This window comes from Diabrotica virgifera, chromosome 2, assembly GCF_917563875.1.
Source record: "Diabrotica virgifera virgifera chromosome 2, PGI_DIABVI_V3a".
Lineage (NCBI taxonomy): Eukaryota > Metazoa > Arthropoda > Insecta > Coleoptera > Chrysomelidae > Diabrotica > Diabrotica virgifera.
The window spans coordinates 171,561,883-171,587,384 of NC_065444.1; the positions used below are offsets into that span (position 1 = coordinate 171,561,883).

General features: G+C 33.1%; 1 protein-coding gene across 3 annotated transcripts in view; it reads left to right on the forward strand.

Annotated features, from left to right (window-relative positions):
- LOC114332529 (E3 ubiquitin-protein ligase Nedd-4) overlaps positions 1–9,810 on the forward strand; it is a 209,835-nt gene extending 200,025 nt beyond the window's left edge. For all 3 annotated transcript variants that reach the window (XM_028282340.2, XM_028282342.2, XM_028282341.2), the window contains 2 exons: positions 2,713–2,882; positions 9,516–9,810. In XM_028282340.2, the coding sequence (XP_028138141.2) occupies positions 2,713–2,882; positions 9,516–9,618 (273 nt within the window). In that variant the 3' untranslated portion in view covers positions 9,619–9,810. The remainder of the gene's footprint in view (positions 1–2,712; positions 2,883–9,515) is intronic.
- Positions 9,811–25,502: the final 15,692 nt, after the last annotated feature.

Genomic DNA, 25,502 nt, shown 5'->3' on the forward strand with positions numbered 1-25,502 from the left:
TTTATACTTTATAAAAATCATGTAAACTATTATATTATAAGCAAAGTGAAAATTTTACGAGAAGATTATACAGGGTGTAACTGGAGAAACCTTAGCAAAAAATACGAAGATTTAACCCAAAACACTTAAATAAAATATTCTTCCTTGTCGAGATACAGAGTGTTTTATTACAAATGTTCTAAAATGATTTTAGCCCATTGTTAAAGCACCTTTTAATATTTTTTGTTCAAACTTGACACACAGTTTACACATGTTAGGATTTTTTTTTATTTATTTAATGGCATAGACATTAGTCATACAGCCAGTTGCAATAAACAAAATACAATCCTAATCCTAATACAAAATTAAACAGAAACAATATAGTAACACAATAAATAATACAATACAATAATAATACAATAAAAACAATAATGGAACTCTGATAAAATGATAAAATATTTATGACAAAAAAAGAAGATGCAAATCTGAACTTAAATCATAAAAAATCTCATGCCCGCGTACAAATCTTATAGGACCGTGCGTGTATCTGACAAGAAATCTATAATGATATTGTATATTTGTTGTGAGCCTGTAGCCAGCAAAGACTGTATATTGAATGGTGCATGCATATCAAGTTTAATTAAATTTTTATAGAGAGAGTTTGAATGCTGTTGAAACTTAGTACATTCAAAAAAGATATGATCAAGATCACCCTGCTTTCCGCAATGTTTGCAATTATTGTCTTCAATCACATTTATTTTATATAAATGTTAGGATACTTTAACTAGTTTTAGGATACTTTAACTAGTATCCTAAACATGTTAACATTTAACTAGTATTAATATAGTTAATTATAAACATGTTAACATTTAACTAGTATTAATATATTATTAATTAGATACTTTAACTAGTATCCTAAACATTTAACTTTAACACATGTTAGGATACTTTAACTAGTGTTAAAAGATAGTTTTCCGCTGTTACCAGAGGCGTTCTGTAGGAATATATACTTTATTTTCGGCCCTTTTCCCCCCTCACAATCTACGCCACTGTCGTAATAATCATTTCAGCATGTTTTTTTGATTCTTCGTTAATTTTTACGGAAATATCATCCTTTTGTCTCAATGCGATAGAGTGAGTAGTTTTCAAGTTATTTGCGTTTAAAGGAAATGGATTCAATGATATTTTGTATTTTAAACATTAAATCAGATTATGTGTTTAAAATACACATAATCTCATTGAATTAATTACCTTGAAACGCAAATAACGTGAAAACTACTCACTCTATCGCATTGAGACACAGGGATGATATTTACGTAAAAATTAACGAAAATCAAAAAACATGCTGAAATGATTATTACGACAGTGGCGTAGATTGTGAGAGGGGAAAAGGGGAGAAAATAAAGTATATATCCCTACAGCACGCCTCTGGTAACAGCGGAAAACTATCTTTTAACACTAGTTAAAGTATCCTAACATGTGTAAACTGTGTGTAAAGTTTGAACAAAAAATATTAAAAGGTACTTTAACAATGGGCTAAAATCATTTTAGAACATTTGTAATAAACACTCTGTATCTCGGTAAGGGAAGAATATTTTATTTAAGTGTTTTGGGTTAAATCTTCGTATTTTGTGCTGAGGTTTCTCCAGTTACGATATGGACAATTGTTAATGAAACACCCGGTATAGTCATGACGGACAATGTAAAAAATTGCTAAAGTAAGTCTTTTATAAATTATAAACAATTAGATATATTTGTTCTATAAAATATATTTCAATATCATTAAACCTTTAACCATTAAAACACATACAGAATTTTCTAAAAAAATAATATTTAGTTATAAAAAAAATTCCTTTGAGAATGTTGCGTTTTCGCATCAATTGTGCTTAATGGGTTAAATTATTAATGAAACATAACTATTATTTGATATTAAGTTTAATTATTATATAAAATTAAAAAGATTAAAAATAAAAATTGAAAAAAAAAGTTTAAAAATAAAATTTAAATATAGTTTGAAAGGAATTATTAACAACTAACGTTAAAAAGGTTGGTAGGTAGAAATATATCGCTTTTGTATTTATTACTTCATCAGTACTTATTAAATCTTCCGCAAAATTAACAAAAATATTGGTTACTTTATATTTATAGGTCATTCCACGAATATACGACTGTTTAGGATTATTGTGACAACGAATATTTTACTGTAGGTACAACTAGAAGTACGAAAGTAAATTGGTCTAATAATTATTCCAATAAAAAGGAGTGAACTCTCCCTTGAATGGACAGTAGTCAATCCGTATGAAGTGTCCGTCGATAGGAAAAAATAAATATGTCAACTTAAAATTTTTAACGTTTAATAACTGTAATAACTAAAATTATTTCAGTTACTTTAATTATATAGGTAGATATTTAGATAGACACAAAATTTATTGTGAAATTTAATCCGAAAATAACAAAATTTTTTACGAAAACGCTCATACAAATACAATGATGTCCATTTAACCCAAATGTCTTCATCAGACATTTGGGCAAACAGTATTTATTATCTATCGTGGCTAAATAGATCAAGCAATCCAAAGCCATTAAAATAAATAATAAATAAATTGTGTCAATTGTAGTACTTTTTAAAGTACTTTGAAAGAATTAATATTAAAAGTTATTATTGTAAATCCAATATACATTTTAGCAACTGTATATTATAACTATTTAGTAAAAAAACTATTTGGTTTTTAGGTTGTGTTATCATTTAGTAATGAAATGAGAGCTAGGTTGTTACAATTTGTTACTGGAACTTCTCGAGTACCAATGAACGGTTTTAAAGAATTGTACGGCAGCAATGGACCGCAGTTGTTTACGATAGAAAAATGGGGAACGCCAGATAATTATCCACGTGCTCATACCTGGTAAGTAAGATATTTTTCGAAGGATATTAAATACATTTTAATCGTATACAAATTCATTCAAGCATACTATTTATTATAATAGATATACCAAAGTTTATGACTCGATAGGTTCTACATGTCTTGACGGAAGAACAACAAAAATAGTTTATGGAATTGATGATTAATTGGTATTTCAATTAATCTAATGATTCTAAAATACAGTAGGTACTGTGTTTCCTCAGAAAAATAATAATAACTACTTTTGAGTGCTAACAATTCTTATTTATAAAACAGCTTAATATTTTCAAATATAGGCAGTAACTTTGTCTTTTTTTTTTCGGAAGTCGTCTATTATAAACCGTTCTTACTTATTGTACCCTTACTTATTATTCCCTAGAAATCAAATGTAGGTCAGAGAAAGCAAGATCTGCATTTAAAAAAATGGCTAAGCTATATTCAAGTGGCATGATTTATCAATACTCATAAAAATAAAAAAATACAAGATCCTTTGTAAAAGGTATACTATTTAAAAGACCCCAATAAGGGTTACATCACAAAACAAAACGTTTTCGGATTAATAGGTAATCCATCATCAGTGTGAATCCCTAAAATAGTAAGTATAACCTAATTAATAATAGATAATGTTATAAAAGTTGACTAAGGTTAAGAATTGACAGAGGCCATACTTACAATAGCATGCATGCGTGAACCACCAAAAAGTTATGGGTAAGAACCCTTTAAAAGTTTCAAGATTTTAAATGATACTACATATTTTTAATAAAACAGAAGGATGTTGCAAATATTCCTGGATATAACCCAGGGCAACACAGACTCACACCTTACTATTTTGGGGCTTAAAACTGTTGATGGATTTCCTATTAATCCGAAAACGTTTTGTTTTGTGATGTAACCCTTGTTGGGGTCTTTTAAATATACCTTTTACAAAGGATCTTGTATTTTTTGTGATTTATGGTATACAGCCAGCTACAGGAATTTTATTTTCCTTGTGGATTTCCATAAAAATTGGTTACTACGATGTTATATTTTTCCTATACTGTTGTACGGAGTCGTGAACTCTCACAGACGCCACCTGAAAGAAAATTGAGGCTTTCGAAATGTGGCTTTATCGTCGAATCCTAAAGATATCTTATATCAACCACGTTACTAATCCGGGTGTTTTGTTGAGACTGCAAAAAAGAAAAAGAGCTGTTGACCACAATAAAAACAGCCAAAATCGAATACCTCGGTCACACCATGAGGAACAACTAGAGATATGGATTGCTGCAACTAATCTTGCAAGGAAAAGTAGAAGGAAAACGAGGATCAGGAAGGCGAATGATTTCCTGGCTGAAAAATCTACGTACGTGGTTCAACACAACAACCACGTATCTTTTCAGAGTAGCAGTGTGCAAAGTACAGATTGTCATGATGGTCGCCAACATCCGAAACGGATAGGCACTACGAGGAGAAGACTTATTGTACATCTTTCATTTTTCATAATACCCATTCCAGAATTCTGGAAACCTGTCCAGATTGTACAGGTCTAGGATACCATATATGTAGGTATGTTTTTGAAGTCACTTGGCATTCTCCAAAAAGTGTTTGCCGCCTCTAAACTAACGCTTGGCAGCCATGCAATATCTTAACTCTTTCAGTGTATCTGTTACAGAATCTGTAGCTTAAGTCTCCATGAGACTGCCCGATTGTATGCTGGTGTCTTTTAACTGGCGTTAATGTTTAGTAAGGAATTCTATTATGATCGTGATTCATGAACTGATTCCTGCTTGTTTTCCATAGTACTTCAGCTCTATTAGCGCATGCCCTCAATACATTTTGCCACGTGCTTGGCTGGGAGTACTTTTCCATTCAGGATTATTTTGTATACGGATCCTGACCTTGTTTGGTCACGAATATTTGCTATGCTATTTTCATCCGGTCTGTCGGGTTCTTCTTGGCATTCCTACACGAGTCTTCTTCTAAAAGCCCTCAGAGCCGCTTGACTATCTGTGCATATATTGATCCACTTCAGTTGGAAAGCCCCTCGTATTAATTTTTCTTCCACAGGACAAGATTGCATGAATATCTGCCTGAAATGCACAAGTATACTTGGGACACCTTCTGGCTTGATATTTTGTTCCCATGATTTACGATGAAATGCTGTCAGGCACGGCAGTATCAGCTGTTTCACATTATAGGAATTTTGAACGTGCGAGGGTTTTGTTGCATGGGTGCGATAGGGTGCGATATTTTGCTGTTTTGTTTGGTATATTATTTTTATTTACACTTTGTGGCTGAGGTAGGTACATGATACGATGTCTGATATGTATCATTACGATGTATCATGGGTTTTTTTGTCCATACTTTTGTCCTAATGTACTGTAATGCGTATTTAATTCATTTGCAATTTCTATTTTATCAGTTATTATTTCTTATGTTTTTAATTAAAAGTCTTAATTTGTTTTTATAATCGTTGTTCTACTAAGTTATTTGTGGGATCTTGGATTAGCTCATCTAATTAGCTCATACAATATATGTAATAAACTATTCTAAATGGGAAGTAAGCCACAATTGAACTAAAAAATGGTTTTTTTAACGTTTCGACATCCGATTTGGGCATCGAAACGTTAATATTTTTTTTTTTTTTTTTTATTTAAATTGTGGCTTATTTCCCATTTAGACTAGTTTATTATAAAAATTCCACAAGGAAACAGCTTCAGAACAACATTACAATCTATGTTTTTCATGTACAGAATTTAAAAGACCCTCTGTCATCCATTCATTTTTAAATCTTGTTCCCCTCGTTTTAAATGTTGTTTTTAGATAATTTCACACAAGACGTGATCGCAGCCCTACTCCAGTTTTCACCGAGTTGTTTACCCTATAAAACTAAATATAATTTCGTAGAATATAAGGTATATTTTATATGGAGCGAAATCAAATTTTAGCGTTGTGTTTACTTTATCGTCGAAAAAAGAGAAATAAGAGGAACCGGTTTTTTTCTTTATCATCTAATTCGTCAAATTAATTAATTCAAATTAATGCGCGCACTGTTAAGTGCACGGCATACACCATTCCAAGCATTTCTCGTCAAGTTTCTATCTTTATATATTTCTATTATTTGAGACATCATAATATAAAATATATGCACCTACTTTAAACAGCCACAAAGTGTAAATGAAAATAATGTACCAAACAACCAAAGAAACTACCTTCGTGCGACTGAACGACAGTATCATATGAAAGGATGCATTAAGTCCCCTATGCTACTGGGTGTGTAAAGACGTCACGGCTGCCGTCTGTTGTTGTAAGCGAGGGACGACATAAACACGGCGACTTCACCGAACGTTCCAACCATCGTCTAGTGAGAAAGGCTCCATATCGCACCCTAAGTGCAAGACTGCAGTAAGTCAAAATAAGTAAGTTTCGAGATAAAGACGATTTTGTTTATTTTCGTGCTAATATCGGTGAAATAAGACACAAGTTTTAAGAAAAATTAACATTTAATTATGATTTTGCATGCTTTTCAGCCTATATTACATTAACCAAAAATAGAAATTTAAATAAAATAATATTAATGCAAAAAAAATTAGGAGTTTCAAAGTTACAACACTTTTGCACGGAAAAAATTGTTAATCACTACACATTTAGTATTAGAATTTCAAAGTTACAACAGTTTTGCACGGAGAAAATTGTAAAAAGTGTAGACACATTTACTTTTACAGTAAAACCTGTGTTACCGGCCACCTGTACTAACGGCCAGTTTAAAAATTCCCCAAACCAATTATGTATATCTAGACTACAAAAACTGGAAAAGCGGCCACCTTTCTATATCGGCCAATAGTTCTTCCATTTTTAGTGGCCGTTGCTGACAGGTTTTACCGTAGTTGTTGTCCTCTTCTCGTACATCATCTTATGCCAAAATATTTTTATAAAAACTATGGTGGACTTCTGGTATCATACCCGAATGGCATAAGTATACCAAATCTTTCTTTTTGGTCATTTGAATTTTTGGCTATTCTTTGGCAAGTTTGCTGAGAATAGATATTTTTGACCTCTCAGTATTGTCAATACACAAGTTTTAAGATAACTGTTTTTCCTTTCATGAGAAAAAATACTTTTTGGTCGTAAATAATTAGTCTTAATTTATGTGGTTTTAGTCCAATCTAACAAATAAATGGTCAAATGACATCGCACACATCTTATGGAAAATAAATATAATATCACATAAAGGACATAAAATTTACATGAATAGATTGGTCTCGAAAATCTTTGTTTATTGTCTCAGCCGTTAATGGATTACGTAGACGCGCTGTATATTAAAATTAAACACCACAGATATAGATATTAAAATAACAAATATCTTACTTTTTTCATTGCTTGTTATCGAATCCGTTGCAATGTTCCGTGCAAAACTGTTGTAACTCTGTTACATTAGAGTTACAACAGTTTTGCACGGAGCTTATGTTCAAAAACGCAAAATAGTTAAACTGTTGTTGTTGTAATATTTAGCCCATTAAGCATTTGAAAGTTACTAAAGTTTTACAGGGATAGATATGCATGTTTACAATCGAATTTCATGATTACTTCATTTTCATAAAATTTTGAGTTTTGAATTATCGCACCCTCAGTCTTGCACTGAGGGTGCGATATGATTACATGCGCCACCATTGGAATGTCGTCGTGCGTTCTAACCCTCGCACGTTTAAATTCTTATAATGTGAAACAGCACTATTGCTTTACGGTGCCAAGGCTATATTTCGCCAGAGTTGGCCAGCTCTCTGTGGCATCGCTTAAGAAAGGCAACCTTTGTTACCCTGTACCATCCAACCTCCTAGACAAGATGGTGTTCCACTTCGGAATTTGATCACACATCTGATTGCATGATGAGCCAGTTGTGGTGAGGCTGCCGTGATTTTCCCACTGAGAATAGTGTATGTATTCGCGCGTGTGTATGAAAGTTTGGGTCATGTTCAATCAATAAATCCACAGTAGTGACATAGCTTCAGGCCGTATGTCATGTTCTCAGTTAATCCACGGGTGTTTATTTCTTCTTCTTGATGTGCCTATCCGTGACGAATGTTGGCGATCATCACGGCAATCTTCACTTTATCTGCAGCAACGCGGAAAAGCTGCACAGATGTTGTATTGAACCAGGTTCTCGGGTTCTTTAACCAGGATGTTCTTCTTCCCGGACCTCGCTTTCCAAGTATTTTCCTTGCAGGATGGCTTGTAGGAGGGCATATACGGATTTATTTCGCATAATGTGCCCAAAGTATTCAAACTTTCGAGATTTTATGGTGGTTAGTACTTCTCGGTTCTTCCCCATTCCTCTAAGGACCTCCTCATTTGTGACCCGATCAGTCCATGGGATTTTAAGAATTCTCCAATATATCCACATCTCAAATGCTTCCAATTTTCGGCACATATCTTCGTTCAAGGTCCATGATTCAACACCATAAAAAAGTACAGAGAAGACGTAGCATCTCAGCATTCTTACTTTTATACCAACAGAAAGGTTGTGGCTCTTGAAAAAGGCCCCCCATACGGTTGAAGATTGATCTAGCTTTTCCGATGCGCGCTCTTATCTCTTGGTTGTTGGTCCATTCTTCATTTATTATGGTGCCGAGGTAGTTGTAGATGTTCACTCTTTCTACAGGGGTTTGGTTGATATAGAGTTGACCTTCTGTGTTTATTTGGTTATATCTTATTCTCACTTCTATATGTCCATAAGACGTTCCCAATCAGCCATTATGACACGCTTCGTTGGTCTTCAGAACATTACGGCAGTAAATAGGTTAAAAGATCCATGATTTGTTCAGCCAAGTATACTTACTGCCTTCTGCTTTCTTTATTAAGAGAAGGCTGTTCCCTTTTTCAGGTTGAAATCTGTGAAATCGATGGGATTTTATTAAGCTTGAATATTTTGTCCACTCAGAATTCCCATTTGTTTTCTACTCAACTTTATTTTTTGTTGTAACAAAAGTTGATATTCCAGTTTTGCTTTCCGGAAGTACTTATTTCGGCGGATGCTATTATTCATATCGCCTCTGCCTAGTAGATGGCAGTGCCTTGGATATAGCAAATTGAGGCTTCTTTCCTCTAGGGCCCATCCTTCAATATTGTATTTGAACCAGAAGTCTAACTATCGGTAATTGTAGTACTGTAGGATTTATCTAAATTGTATTCCTCAATTATTTCACTCGAGAATATCAGGAACGTTTCCAATCTGAGATTGAGATGAGGATACCCTTTGGCTGTGTGCTCAAAAGAGCGAAGTTTTCTATTCCTGATCAAGAGATGGAATTTCTATTAGTAACTTGAAAAGATACATGAATTATTGAGATAGGGTTGCTGCTTATCCCGACTCAATGTAAAATATATATATTGAGGAGGCATTCAAAATACCTAGTGCAGAAAATGTCATAAAATTAGTATAGTAATTAAAAGTATAGTAATGGCGCAAAGCTCTCTGTACACATTGGTACTAGCTGATGGCTAGGAGGTAATAGGAAACATCGAGGAGTATATCTCATTCATAATGAGAAAATTACTGGAAGAATACAAAAAGTAACTTTAAAAATAAATTTTGATAGGACGATTACCTAAACATTGGAAAACCAAAACTTAATAATAATTAAACTATTTTTGTTTTAGTTTCAATCGACTAGATCTTCCTCCTTATGAAAGCTACACACACTTAAAGGATAAGCTAATCAAAGCAATCGAAGGTTCGCAGGGCTTTGCAGGTGTCGATTAGTATCTATAATTAATCTAAAATGTTGCATTTTACCTTAAAAAATCTGTCCAATACTGGTAACTTAAGTTTTATTTATAGTCTATTGAATTATACATATATTATATATTTTATAGCTATATGTAAGTTGTTGTTTTTATTCTGTATACTTTGTAAATAATTCAAGTCTATTATTATATATTAATCGATATCATATTGTATGATGTATTTCTCTTGTGTGAAGATCCCGCACTTTGTGGTCATACAATGATGGAAGGCATGACAGAGAACAAGAGGCTAGGCTTATAAGACGCAACTGCTATTATCGTGTGTTTCTTAAACAGAAGTGAATAGTAACACTGTTTTCTTGTAGCACTGATGGTAGCTTTGAATTTCGTACTATCTTGTATCGCATGAACTGCTCATGCATGGCATGTAGTACTAAACAGGCAGCTGGTCTATCTTATGAAGTTTGTGATCAACTCTTGATTAGGGCTTACAATACCGGGATTCCTTTGGTCCGGTATTAAAAACCGGTATTTATGTAAAAATACCGGTATTTTGGTAGTACATTACCTGATAAAAATTGAATTTATGCACAATATAAATCTAATTTAAAATAATATTAATTAATTACAAGAAATTTTTTTTGAAGATAAACAATTTCGTTGTGTTAAAATCTATAGCAGGCATATTTATTATGGTAGGGGAGCCCAAGCGGGGATTTTTGCAGTTACTCGAGCGCGTCAGATTATCATATGTACCATATATTGGCTCTTAACACAGGGAAGTTCGTTAAGGGGGGCCCGAAAAAAAAATATATCCTTAAAAATACTCGAATTTGCCAGATTAAGATAAGGTAAGTTAGGTACATGCAAAAGAGTGTATATTTCAAAAATCTGACGATTTGAGCGGGGCGTAAGGAAATGGGTGAGTCAAAAAGTTTCACAAAAAAAGCGAATATTTCGCGAAATGAACGTCAGATCGAAAAACTAAAAAATACGTCTTCAATATTTTTCAAAAATCTATCGAATGGTACTAAACATGACTCCCCATGGTGGGGGGGGGGGGGATTTAAAATTTTAAATGCAAGGCCTGCGATATTTCGCAAAATGAACATCAGATCGAAAAACTACAAAATACACTTTCAAAATGTTTTTGAAAAATCTATCGAATGGTACCAAACACGACACCCCACGGAGGTGGGGTGGGGGGTTATTTTAAAATCTTAAATAGGACCCCCAAAGTTTTATTGTAGATTTGGATTCTTTACGTAAAAATAAGCAACTTTTATTTGAGACTTTTTTCGAATTATGGATATGGCGCTATAATCGGAAAAAACGATTGTTGGAAATCAAAAATTAAATTAAAAAATGGCAAGTCCCCACTAAAATGGATAATTTTACTTAAATTTAGCATACTTTTAGCCATTACACATACAGTATGGCACCATCGAGAAAGGCGGTGTCGGCAATATAAAGCGATTGTTTTAGGTCTACTACACAATGCCACATTTGCTTGCGAAATGCCACATTTCGCAAGAAAAAATAACCCGGTGGAATTTTGGAAAAAATACAAATCCAGTTTCCCTGAGCTTTATTATTTGGCTATAAAATATTTTCAATACCTGCCTCATCACTATCTTCCGAAAGAGTATTTTCAAAATCTGGGCAGTTATCAAACCTAAAAAGAAATCGTTTATCGCCCAAAAATTTGGATCAAATTTTATTTTTAAACAGCTTATTTTAAAATCCATGTCATTACACACACAATTCATTCATTCAAATTTAATGAAACGGTTGTTTTTTTGTCAAATAAAAGATTTGTAATTTTTAGAAATTAGACTAGACCATTGATTAATAACTACTAATATCACTGAGACTACTACTTGATCTCTTAGGCGATGGAGTTGACCTAACCATACAATCGCCACTTGTAGATTTTTTACGTTTCGTACCGCAATAAACGTATGTAGAGCATAATACTGGTGGGGTATCACCTAAAATAGGTAATCATTGAAATGTATGTGTAATAATTTTAATTAAAGCAAAACAAGCATCTCCGTTATTTCTGGAGTGATACTAACAACGCATTCATATTTAAAAAAAATCTCTTTTGATTTAATTGTATAAAAAATATATAAATCACTCATATCAACTGATTTTATATAAAATATATTTTAATAGTATTATTCTCATTGACAAAGCGCATTAGGCAAACATAAAAATATTTCCAAAGTTGAGTACTCACCTAAATCAGTTGCTAACTGTGCAAATTTTAGAGGAACAGCATTTTTCCTTAATAACTTTGTTTGGTCACTTTGGTAAATATGTTCCACTGCATAATGATGCTGGCAAATTACCCTCTGTTTCAGGTCACTGATATCCATCAATATAATATCAATATTTCCGCAGTTTTTTTGCCAAATTTTTGTGCGTTCTACTAGTCCGTTCGTTAACGGTAAAATATTGCAAAACCTCTAAATTTTAAAGAACCGCTTGGATTGACATGAAATTTGGCATACACATAGCTAACAAGTCAAAGAAAAAAAGTGATATTGTGCCGATATGTGCTTTTGCCCTGGGGGTGGTTTTCACCCCCTCTTATGGGTGAAAAAATATTCGTCCAAAGAAAGTCAGGAAATGGATAAACTGGCTAATTTTAAGTAACTTTTGTTCTATAGAGTTTTTTCACTAAGTCAATACTTTTCGAGTTATTTGGCAATGACTATGTTCATTTTTTCAACAAAATAACCACGCTTTTAGACGGTTTTTCGCAAATAACTCAAATAGTAAGTATTTTGTCGAAAAAACATTCTTAGCAAAAATATAGCCTGTAAAAAATTTAAAAAAATGGTGTATATATCACGTCTCTACACCTAGTAGAAGCAGAGTTATAGCTAATGAAAAATAGGTTCATATTCGTCAAATTCCAAATGGAATATTTTAACGTGAAATAACCAAAAATGAAGCACATTTCGGGGAAAACTCATTACAACTTATTTAAAGTGTTTAAAAATCTTCATTTTTGTTTTATAAAAAAAAAATTCTAGCATCAAAATTAAACAAGTTACGCTCAAAATAAAGTTAGTCCCTTTTGGTTTTGGTAAAAAAATCGAGAAAATCACCCCCTAATTAGCATCTTAAATGAACTTAATCGTTACGACTTCACGTATCTTGACTTGTGTATATATTGTTTATATGATCTGTAAGTTTCATCGGTTGAAAGTCCTTATTATTGAAAGGGCTGTAGTTAAAAGGGGTTGAACGAGTCACTGATCACGAATGTATGCAAATTTAGAAACACCAAATCTTGATCAATTTTTGTCTAACAGAAAAACAAAAAAATACATGATATTCAGAAAAGCAAATCTGACTATTTTTGTTTTTCGAGATTTTTGGTATCTCTAACAATTTTTAAGTTATTTTGAAAAAAAGCATATTTTTCAAAATTTAAATTTTTAAAAATTTTACTTTACAGATCATATATATAAACACAACATAAGTAAAATAATTTTTGGAGCGGTGACGATTAATTTCATTTAAGTTGCTAATTAGAGGGTGGTCCTCCCGATTTTTTTTTTTTTTTGCCAAAACACAAGGGACCAACTTTATTTTGAGTGTAACTTGCTTAAATTTAATGTTAGAAACTTTTTGTAAAAACAAAAATTAAGCTTTTTTTAAACACTTTAAAAAAGTTATAATGGGTTTTCCCCAAAAAGTGCTTAATTTTTTGGATATTTCTCGTCGATATTCTATTTGAAATTTGGTGAATATGAATCTATTTTTCATTGGCTATAACTCTGATTCTACGAGATCCAGAGACCTAACGCGTACAACATTTTTTTTTTTACTTTTTTATAGGCTATATTATTGCTAAGAACGTTTTTTTCGACAAAATACTTATAGGTCTGGATCCCGCGTATGAAAAAAAAGTTGATTAATAGCAAGCTGAAAATTTGTTAATAGCTTAAGGGCGTCTAGTCGGACAAACTTTGATATATGGGAACACTTGAACAGGGGCAGATTTAATTTTGGAACAGCTTAAAAATTTGGAACGGTCAGACCACGAAAACGGCACATTTATTTTGTCCGACAGAACAGGCTTAAACTCTCCGAACAGAGATTAAACTCTTATGCAAAAATCAGACTGCTATTTATCACCTTTCATAATTCTCTAATAGAACTAATAGAATAATAAAGCTCTATAGAACAAAAGTTACTTAAAATTAGTCAGTTTACCCATTTCCGGACTTATTTTGGACATATATTTTTTCACCCAAAAGAGGGGGTCAAAGTCACCCCCAGGGAAAAAGCACACATCGGCACAATATCACTTTTTCTCTTTGACATGTAAGCTATACGTATGCCAAATTTCATGTCAATCCAAGCGGTTCTTTAAAATTTAGACCAAAAACCGTGAAAGAATGGACTATACGTCTTTCAGGGGAAATTTAAAGAAAGATATATTATTATTTGTTCCATCGTTTCTTTCAAAACATCCCGCGTAAACACACTTATGCGTTACAGAGGCCATTTTATCTAAAATGTGAGTCCTTTTTTTTAATTTTGCTATAACTTGTCACAACACTTGTCACAGATAATACACCTATAGGGTAAGTTCGGCCCTGACACTACTCCTACCTCCTCGCAAGTCAGAGAGGGAATGAGAAATCTCGATACGGTTTTCGAGTAGCGCTATCTAGTTGTTGATACGTCTTTCGGTTACCAAGAGGTAAGCTATCTAGAGGAATATTTATAATCAATGACTAGACATTAGAATGTGTTAATAATTTATATTATTTTTTAAAAAGTCAATATAACAAACCTGCGGTAAGTAAAAATAATAACTAGTAAATTTTTTATTAATAATACCGGTATCCCGATATTTCAAATATCAAATACCGGTATTCAGATTTTAGTTCGGTATTGTAAGCCCTACTCTTGATCTGCAGCAGTCTCTTAACAAGGGTATAATGTTAAAAAACATTAATCTAAAAATATTAACTACACTTGCAAGAAAAGAAAATCGTCTTAAAAATAAAATAAGTTATATGAAGTAAACGAAAGACGTACTCACAATCATTTATTTTCACTATGATTGTGAGTACGTCTTTCTTTTACTTCATTTAAAATGAACTCACATATGCAACCCATTCAACTTTTAAAATAAATTATATTTTTTTATTACGCTGTTTGGCAAGTGGTTATCCACATATAATATATGTATATTATGTAAAATTAGAAGTAAAATTTTGTGAACAGAAGTAATTTTTATTGCAATGACACAAATATTTATAAAGTTAACTAAAGAACATAACAAAGATAACTTAATATTGTATGTGAGAAACCATATACAGGGTGAGTCACCACTAACGCGACGGAAAAATACAGAGAAATGGTACAAGATTTGAAAAAAAAATTTTAATTAGTGGTTTGTAAGTTCTATATTTAAAAATTATTTTGAAATATACAGTCCCAATAAATGGCGGCGTATCAAAGTTAGTTTTTTTCTTTTGGAACACCCTATATTTTATTTAATTTTTAATTGTCCGCAAAAAAATAAGGTATAGTTTCATAAGGCTTCCCTATACCTAGGTACAGAGTGTTCTGAGTTATGGTGACCTTTCTTAAAAAGAAATTTTAAAAGAAGGCTTATTCTCAAGTTATTTATTTAAGAAATTATAAAAAAATACTTTTACATCTAAATATTTGGATATTGGTTGAATGTATTTCATGATTAATTGTTACACATTTATTTACAGGGTGTTCAAAATTTACAGTTTTATTATTGGATTATTCAATGTGTCATATGATTCTTATTTTAAATGGAACACCATGTATGTTAATAAATAATTATACTAAACAAATTTACCTCTTTCGAATGGTATATGGATGTCCTATACCTAGGTGTCATAGTTTTTGCGTAATTTACAATTATTAAAATTCGTAATCTGTAAATCGATTTTAAAACAAAAGATGTAGTTAATTAATGGCATTGTATGACATTGTCAATTTATGACAGTACGGTCTGGTAATTATTTTATAATTACAGTACAACCTGCCATATCCGGACCTGTCATATCCGGACGGTTCTGCGCCGTCCAGATCTACCGAAATTTGCCGAGAAAGGCAGTCCTGCTGTTGGACAACGCACTAAAAGAAGAACTAAAAGTGGGCGAAATAATGTATTATAGAATCTATAAAACGTGTCTATTGACGAAAGTTATCGACGGCGTTGATTACTGGAATGTATGAAGGAGAAAACGTTTCAGAGACTATAAAAGAAGTAGTGGTCTTGATATTCGGATTTTTTCATATCCGGATCGGTCTGTCGCCACATTGATCCGGATATGGCAGGTTTGACTATAATGTATAGCATGATTGATTATTACACATTTATTTACAGGGTACTCAAAATTTACAGTTTCATTATTGGATTATTTAATGTGTCATATGATGCTTATTTTAAATAAAACACCATGTATGTTAATAAATTATTATACTAAACACAGGTTCCTCTTTCGAATGGTATAGGGATGTTCCATAACTAGGAGTCATAGTTCTTGCGTAATTTACAATTTTCTTAAACGGTAAATTGATTTTAAAAATAATATTTATGCACTCTCGATTTTTAAACTACGAAATAAATGTTTGTTTACTGTATCATAATGAAATGAAAATTATGTCTATTTACTAGACCATTATTATGAAACGTAGGTAGATTGGTCTGTGTACAATACATTTTAAAAAAATCAGGATCTGCTCCAAAGTCTAAAGTCCATAAACGATAAGTTAAATATTTATCATAATCCTGTTCGGTCTAATATTGGTGTAGTTGAGTTTTTTACGGATAATAGTGGTTTCTCTTAAGTATTCTAACAGTCGTTTGACTGATTTACCCGAAATTTTTTCTTTACTAGTATTTGGGTTTTCCGTAACAGAAAGCAGGACATCAAGTTCCTTGACGTGATCACAAATAACTGGTTTATTTTTATTTAACTTTCCGAAATTTCTCAAAAACGTCCTTTTTTGGGTGTCTTTTATCAGAATACCTACTTTTGAGCGTAAACTTTAGAAAGTAAGATACAATTTTGCAAACACTCCCCAATGCAAAGTACCATGTCTATTCTTTCGTAGATAACGTGGTTATTAATTTTTAGGAACAATTAAATTTGAATATCATACATGGATGTTTATATTTTTGATAATATACCAGACCGTACTGTCATAAAATGACGATGTCATACAATGAGATACATCTTTTGTTTTAAAATCGATTTACAGATTAAGAATTTAAATAATAATTGTAAATTACGCAAAAACTATTAGACTTAGGTATAGGACATCCATATACCATTCGAAAGAGGTGACTTCGTTTAATATAATTATTAATAATTAATATACATGGTCTTCCATAAAATAAGCATCATACGACACATTGAATAATCCAATAATGAAACTGTAAATGTTGAATACCCTTTAAATAAATGTGTAATAATCAATCGTGGAATACATTCAACCAATATCCAACTATTTAGATGTAAAAATAATGTTTTTATAATTTCTTAAATAACTTGAGAATAAGCCTTCTTTTAAAACTTTACATTTTAAGAAATGTCAACATTCAGAACACTCTGTACATAGGTATAGGGAAGCCTTATAAAACTATACCTTATTTTTGAGGACAATTAAAAATGCAATAAAATACAGGGTGTTCCATAAGAAAAAATATAACTTTGATACGCCGCCATTTATTGGGACACCCTGTATATTTCAAAATAATTTTAAAATGTAGATTTTATCAACTTACAAACCACTAATTAAAAAAATTTTTCAAATCTTTTACAATTTCACTGTAATCTTCCGTCGCGTTAGTGGTGACTCACCCTGTATATAAAAGTAAATTAACATAAAAAAATCAAAATTAATACTGAGGAGTTCTTCCTCTGCGTTGTATTACACTTTCCATGCGAGATCTTTATTAAGTTTCTGTAATTCCTGAAGAATCGCTTCCCACTCTTCATCTAATGCAGTTTTTAAATCCGCCACTGTCGGTGGTGCTGGATTACGGACCCGAACCCTGCATTTGAGCTTATCCCATAGGTTCTCGATGGGATTCATATCCGGACTCGATGGAGGCCAGTACATTGTTGTTGTATTGGTGTTGGCCAGGTAATATTTCGTAATCAGCGCTACGTGACATCGAGTGTTATTATGCATTAGTATTGAGTCGTCGCCTATGTAACTGGCGTAAGGAACAATATGGTCTGGGAGAATATCCGTAATGTAACGATCCGCTGTCGAACCCCTCCGCGACCACCACCGGGCACGAAACAGGCTGTTTTTCCTTCTAAAGATATACCACCTCAAAACATACAACGAACCACCTCCATAGCTCACTGTTTTGACACTGAAGCAATGGGCAAATGGTTCTCCGGGCCTCTGATAGACGCGTCTTCTTCTGTTATTGATTTACAAGCACATTCGACTCTCGTCGGAGAATAAAACTCTGCTCCATTGGCCAAGGTCACAATGGCTTGGGCAAACTGAAGTCGAGCTTGTTTGTGACGTGCGTTCAATTTGGGCCCTGTGTTAGCTTGTCTGCGAAGCAAAGTGGCAGCCTTAGGTCTTCTCCTAACTATCCACTGAGTGACAGTAACACCTCCAATATTCCATAAGGATTGTTGAAGCTCAATTCCTGTCTCGGGCCGATTTCGCAAGGCACTCAGGACAATGAATCAATCATCCCTCTCTGGTATTACACTATAGCTACCGGTCTTCTAACATCGACGGTAATTCCTTGAGACTGCAGACTGCGTCATAAGAAGGCGACGGGCGACAGTCGTCTGACGATAGCGCTCTCGTAATTATGCAATTACGTGGGCCGCCTTCACTGGTGAAGTATCCAATTATAAAATATTAACTTACTGCACTTTGAAGTGTTCACACACGTCGACGTTTGAAAAGCGACAGAGACGATCACCGGCAAATTCATAAAGGTCTAAATTGCGTAGAACATACCCGTTACAATGTTTGCTGCATTTCTTATGCCATACAGATGTTTGGCAAATTTTACAATACATTGCCAATTTGCATAAAACAATTATTTTTTGGAAGCTCTATAATGGACAATATTTTTTGCATTAGTTGTTTTTAATTCAAAGAAGACAACATGAAATTGCTAAGCATAAACTACAATTCATCGAGTGAGTCGATTTTTTGCTCGCAAGTGTACAGTCAACTCCCGTTTATCCGCGAGCGGATTATACGCGGGGCGGATTATCCGCGACTCTGAAGAAGCTTTTTTATATTAATGAAAACCTATTTTATGACGCAAGGCGTTATTGCGTCTATGAAGAGAAACTACAGAATAATGTTACTTCCATCAAAAATTGAAGAAGGATATAACTTAAATGAGTTTTTTCTTCTTCTTCTTCTTCTTAACTCGGGCGAGACTCGTTAGTCTCTGGCACTTGGTCATAAGACCTTTGTACCAAACCCTGTTCTTCTCCTTAAACTTTAATAAGTCCTGTGGCCTCAACGAAGGCCAACAGTTTTCTTATTGATAGTTTTAGGATCTCTTCTGGTTCAAACCTCATTTGACCAGTGAAGTCCTGCCTCACATCACCTAGCACACTGCAATGGCATAGTATGTGTATGGCAGTTTCTTCTTCCATTTCGCACTTTCTGCACCATGGTTCATTCACCTTACCTAGTTTGTATAGGTGATTTCTTAAATGACAATGTCCAGTCGCCATTTCAGTGACCGTTTTGATCTCTCGTTTATTGAGGTTCAACAAACTGTTCGACAGTTTTTTATCAACATTCTTGATTATTTTTTTAGTCTGGATTTGCCCTTGAGTGGTTCTCCATTTATTTTGATGATTCTTTTTCAGCCATTTCTGAACCTCGTTTTTCATAGCATCTTTAGTGATGCCACAGAAAGGTTCTGCGCCTTCAAAAGTTTCTCTCGAGCCTTGTTTCGCTAACATATCTGCTCGTTCGTTCCCATGCACCCCTTCATGACCCGGCACCCATATTAAGACACTTTATTGTCTTTTGCCAGGTTATTGAGGAGATCTTTGCAGTTTCTCACCAGTTTTGATTTGGTGAGAGGGTTCTTTACAGCCAGAATAGCCGATTGGCTATGTGTGTAAATGTTGATTCTCTCAGCTTTAGTGTCTTCATCTATGATTTCATCAATGGAGGCCACCAAAGCAAAAACTTTAGCCTGGAACACCGTTGTATGTTGGCCTAGGCTGTAAGATTTATTATAGTTACATGTTTGCCCAAAGACTCCTGATCCAGTACCATGGGCAGTTTTAGATCCATCAGTGAACCATATTAAGTCCCCATTAATGTTTGGGACTTTTTGTTCTCTAGATGGCATAATTGTGTTAATCTTCTCAGTGAAGATTAGTTCTGGTGTCATCATATCTGAGTTCATCATAAAGATGGGTTCCTCAAGTATAGTCCCAGTAATGTTTGTGTGGCTATTCAATACATAATTTGGCCTCCAAGTATTGTTTGCTTTGAGTCTCAGGATGGTCATAAAGGCTACCGCCGAAATATATAATTCCAGCGGAGGGAGACCTGTGATAGCCTCTAATGAAGCCGTTCCTGTACTATTCAAGACTCCTGTTATATTTAGAAGCGCTTGTCTTTGTAGGGTGGTGAGAGTGGTCACACAAGATTGCAAAGCCGTCTTTCTCCACCAGAGTACTGACCCATAAGTGACTGTCGGTCGTATCACTGATGTGTAAAACCAACATATCACCTTTGGTTTCAATCCCCAGGTTTTACCTACAACTCGTCTGCAGTTCCAGAAGAGTCGCTTAGCCCTATTGGTTATATTGGTAATATGAGTATTCCAATTGAGTTTCGAATCCAGGGTTACCCCTAGATACTTAACCTCATTGGTTCTTTCCAGTACCTCTCCAAATAATTTCAGCTCACCCAGTCCAGTAAGCTTCCTCTTATTTGTAAAGGCTACCAGTTTAGTTTTAAATGAGTTTTGGAAGTCATTCACTATTCTCGACTTTATTTACGAAATCGCATCTGCGTGAAATTTTATAAAGTCTTCAACAATTGTGAAGTCATGGAGAAAACTGTTACCAAACATCGAAAGTTCTGCCGAACTAGCAGTTGGAGAAACTGAAAATGAACTGTCTGTACTTAAAAGTTTAATGAAGTCAGTTCCTGAGGGAGAGAATGTGGACGCAGGAAACCTGCAATAGTGGTTAGATTGCGACGCTATCAACCCGATATTTGAGCATCTAACGGATGAAGACATCCGAAGGGTAGGTTTGATGGGTGATGAAAACGAAGGCCACGAAGCGGTCTTGTGTCATGTGAATGAACTTCTAGAATACCTAGAGGGCCAGTATGACCTGCTACTTGCTGAAAAACTGATGCTACTTAAAGTGTAGTGTAGAATAAAGAAACAGGTTTTCCACTCAAAGAAGCAGAAACAAATGGCAGACTACTTTCAAAAAGTAATTAAATGTAAGCACACATTGAAAATTGTAATATTAAAGTTTTAGGTGAAACTACCTTTTTATTTTTTGCCTGTATGTATTTGACTTCCAGTTACGGCTTAGCCGCGGTTTTCGTTATCTGCGATAACCGTGCCACTCAACCCCACGGATAAACGGGAGTTGAACGTATTTTAATTTCATACTAAATGGGAAACTTAAATAAAATTTTAAATTCGAAAAAAATGTTATAAATCACAACAAAACATAATTTAAAACATATATCAAAGATAAAAAAGTTTTGTTTGTTTTTAGTTTGGCCCCTAAAGACGATTAAAAATTCAAATTATACCAGCCAGCCCAAAACGTGTCGTGACGTCATCGGGCTACATGTTGACATTCTGAACCAATAAAGTTAACAAAATTGTATATAATTTTAAATTAAACATTATAAACGTCAGTAGAAAATGCAGTTATGTGACGTTACAAGTATTTTTGATCGTTTGAACTATTCATAGAAAATTTGTACTTTTACAAAATGGTTTAATTTTCCATAGTAAACCTTCTTTCCTTTCCTCCAATAACTATATCAAACTCCAATCTCAACAAACTGGTATATATTATTACAACGACATACGATAAATGTCATTAGAATATAAATATTTTCCTTTATTCCGCGACGACGAGCTGGCCAAATACCCAAGTAGGTGTAGGCCAATAAACTAAAGAAGAAGCAGAAGAATATATCTAAATATAACCATAAACGGAACCATATAGTTAAACTATGTGACGTCACGGGTCGTTTGAACTATTTTAAAATACAGAAGGCTTTAAATTTGTACTTCTAAGTTATGTTTTTGAAGCGTGAAATTTTGGAAATCTCATTTTAATACCAAACTGAACATCATTATGTAATAAAATAAAAAAAAATGTGCAAGTTCCCTATCCAATAGAAAGTATTAAAAACTACTTTTAGAAGATAGAAATAAATACTCCAACTATCTTACTAATGCAAAAATTAGTTTGACTCTGCCTTGCTATGAGAACGCACTGCAGACAATTAAATGTTTTGAGTATTATCGGATTTCGTAATGTCATTCGTAGTTGCATAGTTTCGTCACCAAATGAGTGAGTCAGGTTCAGGAAATTTTGTAAGACCTATACATGTGCACGAAAGGTTTATAACCAATGTGTTTTACCGTACATGGACCGGTAGGGTTCTTAGCTAGAACACAACATGGACGGTGGATAAGACGAATCATGGAATGAAGTAGCGGGAAACTGGCTATAATCTGCCCAATGTAGAGAACACTGGAAAGCATTGAGGGAAGCCTATGTACAGCAGTGGACGCGATTGGCTGAGTGATGATACATTCTTCTTCTTTGTGTGCCGTGCTTGTTTTCAAGCGTTGGCTATCGTCGTATTAAGAAGCTGATGAAATGTTTCTCGGTCAGCAGCTATATGAAACAATTCCTCGACCGTTCGACCTGTCCATTGTCTAATGATGATACATATTATGCACTATAGAATAATTTTCTAAACGAACATTTAAATTGTATCATTATTTCAATAGTATTTTTGTTCTAACTACACAATACTTCAAATAAGAAGTAACAGCGTCGGGCATTAATCAATAATAATAATTAATGTACTAATTATTAATTATATTAATTATTAATGTACTAATTAATAATAATTAATGCAAAATTAACGAGAGATTTAAAGACCAATTATATTACAATCTACAACAAACATAAGTGTATTTTCCAATTAGTATAGAATATCTACTAAGTTGTCATGAAATGGAAATAATTAAATTACTCATAAACTAATTGAAAGAAACAAATATAGTCATTTAAATGAAATAGGTATAAATATAACAAAATTAATAGATTACGGTAAAAATAAAATACAAATCTGTGGCTAACGGACCTGCATCCAAGCCATTTTTTCACACACATACAATGTACAAAATCTTCACAAGAACTGCAGAGTATATACAGTATAAGTAAAACTTAAGGTGAGTATTTAGAATATGAAGGAGTAAGAGACAGCTAAAAAAATTGTGAGACAATATGCTTCGGAAGCTGTTGTCCTGAGCTATGTTTTACATTTTTGACACTATATTTTTTCTGGACTAAAAATCGAAACGTCAATAAAATATATGATTTCGAACAGTTGTTATGATTTATTCCCAGAAAAAAATATACCAGTCGTACATAGTTATAAATTTTATAATGCCGTCGTAGTAAGAGCTCTAGGTATTTTCGTTTTTTTTACAGAGGTAAAGGCAAACAAAGGAGTAAAAACAGTTTAGAAAAAATTTTAAGCCGAGGTAAAGGAAATTAAACAATTATTGGAGTGTTTTAAAACTATATTTATTCCTGTTTGAGAAGTCAACAAGTGAACACCTGGTTTCCTCTAACTTGTATTTAATAAAAACTCGTCAGTTAATACATGTATGTTTTTTCTACGACCGTTTAATAACATGCTCATTATTCACTATTTTTGAATATATAATAAAATATATTTTAAATAAGTAATAGTTCATTACTCACGGGTTGAAGTTAGGTTCAAGTGGTGCATGCCACTTTTAACCTTCCGTTACTCGCGTACGGTGCAGAAGACCGGGTCCAGAAATATGGGTCAGCAATATTTAAAAAAAAATTTTGCAAAATTGTGTACTATTATATTATTTAATGAATATTATGATCATATAATTTTGTAGATATGCGTTTGTGTCAACATTATATTACTTTAAATACAGGATCCTTTGTAAAAGGTATATTTAAAATACCCTAATAAGGGTTAAATCACAAAACGTTTTCGGATTAACAAGTAATCCATCATCAGTGTTAAGCACTAAAATGGTAAGTATAACCTAATTAATAAGAGACAATGTTATAAAAGTTGACTAAGGTCATACTTACAATAACATGCATGCGTGAGCCTCCAAAAAGGGTAAAAATCCTTTAAAAGGTATACGATCTTATACTATACTACATATTATGTTTAAAATAGTTGGATGTTGCAAATATTCCTGGATGTTACCCAGGGCAACACAGGACTCTAACCCACGTGGATGTGATATGAGAGGGATGAACCTCACATATTGAAAATTGAGTGTCAAGTGTCAACTGAACTGAAAGGTGAAAGAACTTCAGAAGTATGACAGAGACAGATTGTCAATAGGACGTTATGAAGTGTTTTGTTACTCCAGCTAATTAATTTAAAATTTATGTTGCTGTTAAAAATAAAACATCAAATATCCATATATTGTTGTTAGAATTAATCGAATTTAAATGTAGAAAATGGTAAAGTATGTAATGATTAAATATATTAACATGACCATTGATAAATAGGTACTAGGAGTTATACAGTAAGCAATACATTAGAATGAAGATTTTTAAATAAACTTAGAATTATTGAAAAGGCCTTTTACGTATTCACGTCTAGGATATCAGAATTTGTTTAATGTGTACATAAATGTACAATTCTAAGTTATTAATTAATGTGCGAGTGTTTTGATGACTGATAATTTGATCTAATTTGTTGAGTAAAGATGACATAACAAAATTAAGTGATGATATATTTCGTTTGGCTGAAGAAATTTGTTGTTATGTGCGAATGAGAAAGAGACTAAAAATCAATTGATGAGACTGAAAATCCAAGAGAGTCAACCGCCCGAAAGTGAATGAATGAATAAGGAAATGAGTGGAGGCTTAGGATGGTATGATGTGTTGATAAACAATAATATAACAGATAATGTTGAAGTATATGTCTAAACTACTGTAGAAGGAAAATAATAAGAGTGTGGAACGATGAAATGCGAATAAAATGTATTGAGAGTATGAGGTAGGATGTTGCTTATAGAAAGTTAGTATAGAAATAAAAACATAGATGATATTGATAGTATGATGATACACATAAGATGAGAGGATATAGATGATATGTGTTATGAAAAAAGTTGTCGATGTAGGGGTTGAAAATCTCGATTAAAAGAAATATGGCGATTAACACAATTAGGGCTTTTCTGCTTCTCTTTGACTATTTCTAAGTCCTCATACAGGTCCAATTTTAAGAAGTTTTTTTGAGGGTTGTTATGTAACAATGAGACGTCTTCTGGGATGTTGAGAGTATGTTTATTTTGTATGAGATGTTGTGAGAAAGTTGAAGTGTTCTCTCTTTTGGTATGTTCTAAGGAACGAGAAGCTAGTGATCTACAGGTTCTTCCTATATATGTAGCATCACAATCGGAGCATTGTAATCTATAGACTCCGCTACGATTCATATAGTTGATAGGGTCTTTAGAATAGGTAAGACACTGTCCTAGATTATTTGGTACTTTAAAAGAAATGTGTGTTATCAACTGCTCTTTTAAGAATGTATCTGATATTACCGGAAAGACGTTCATGATGTTACGGTAATGAA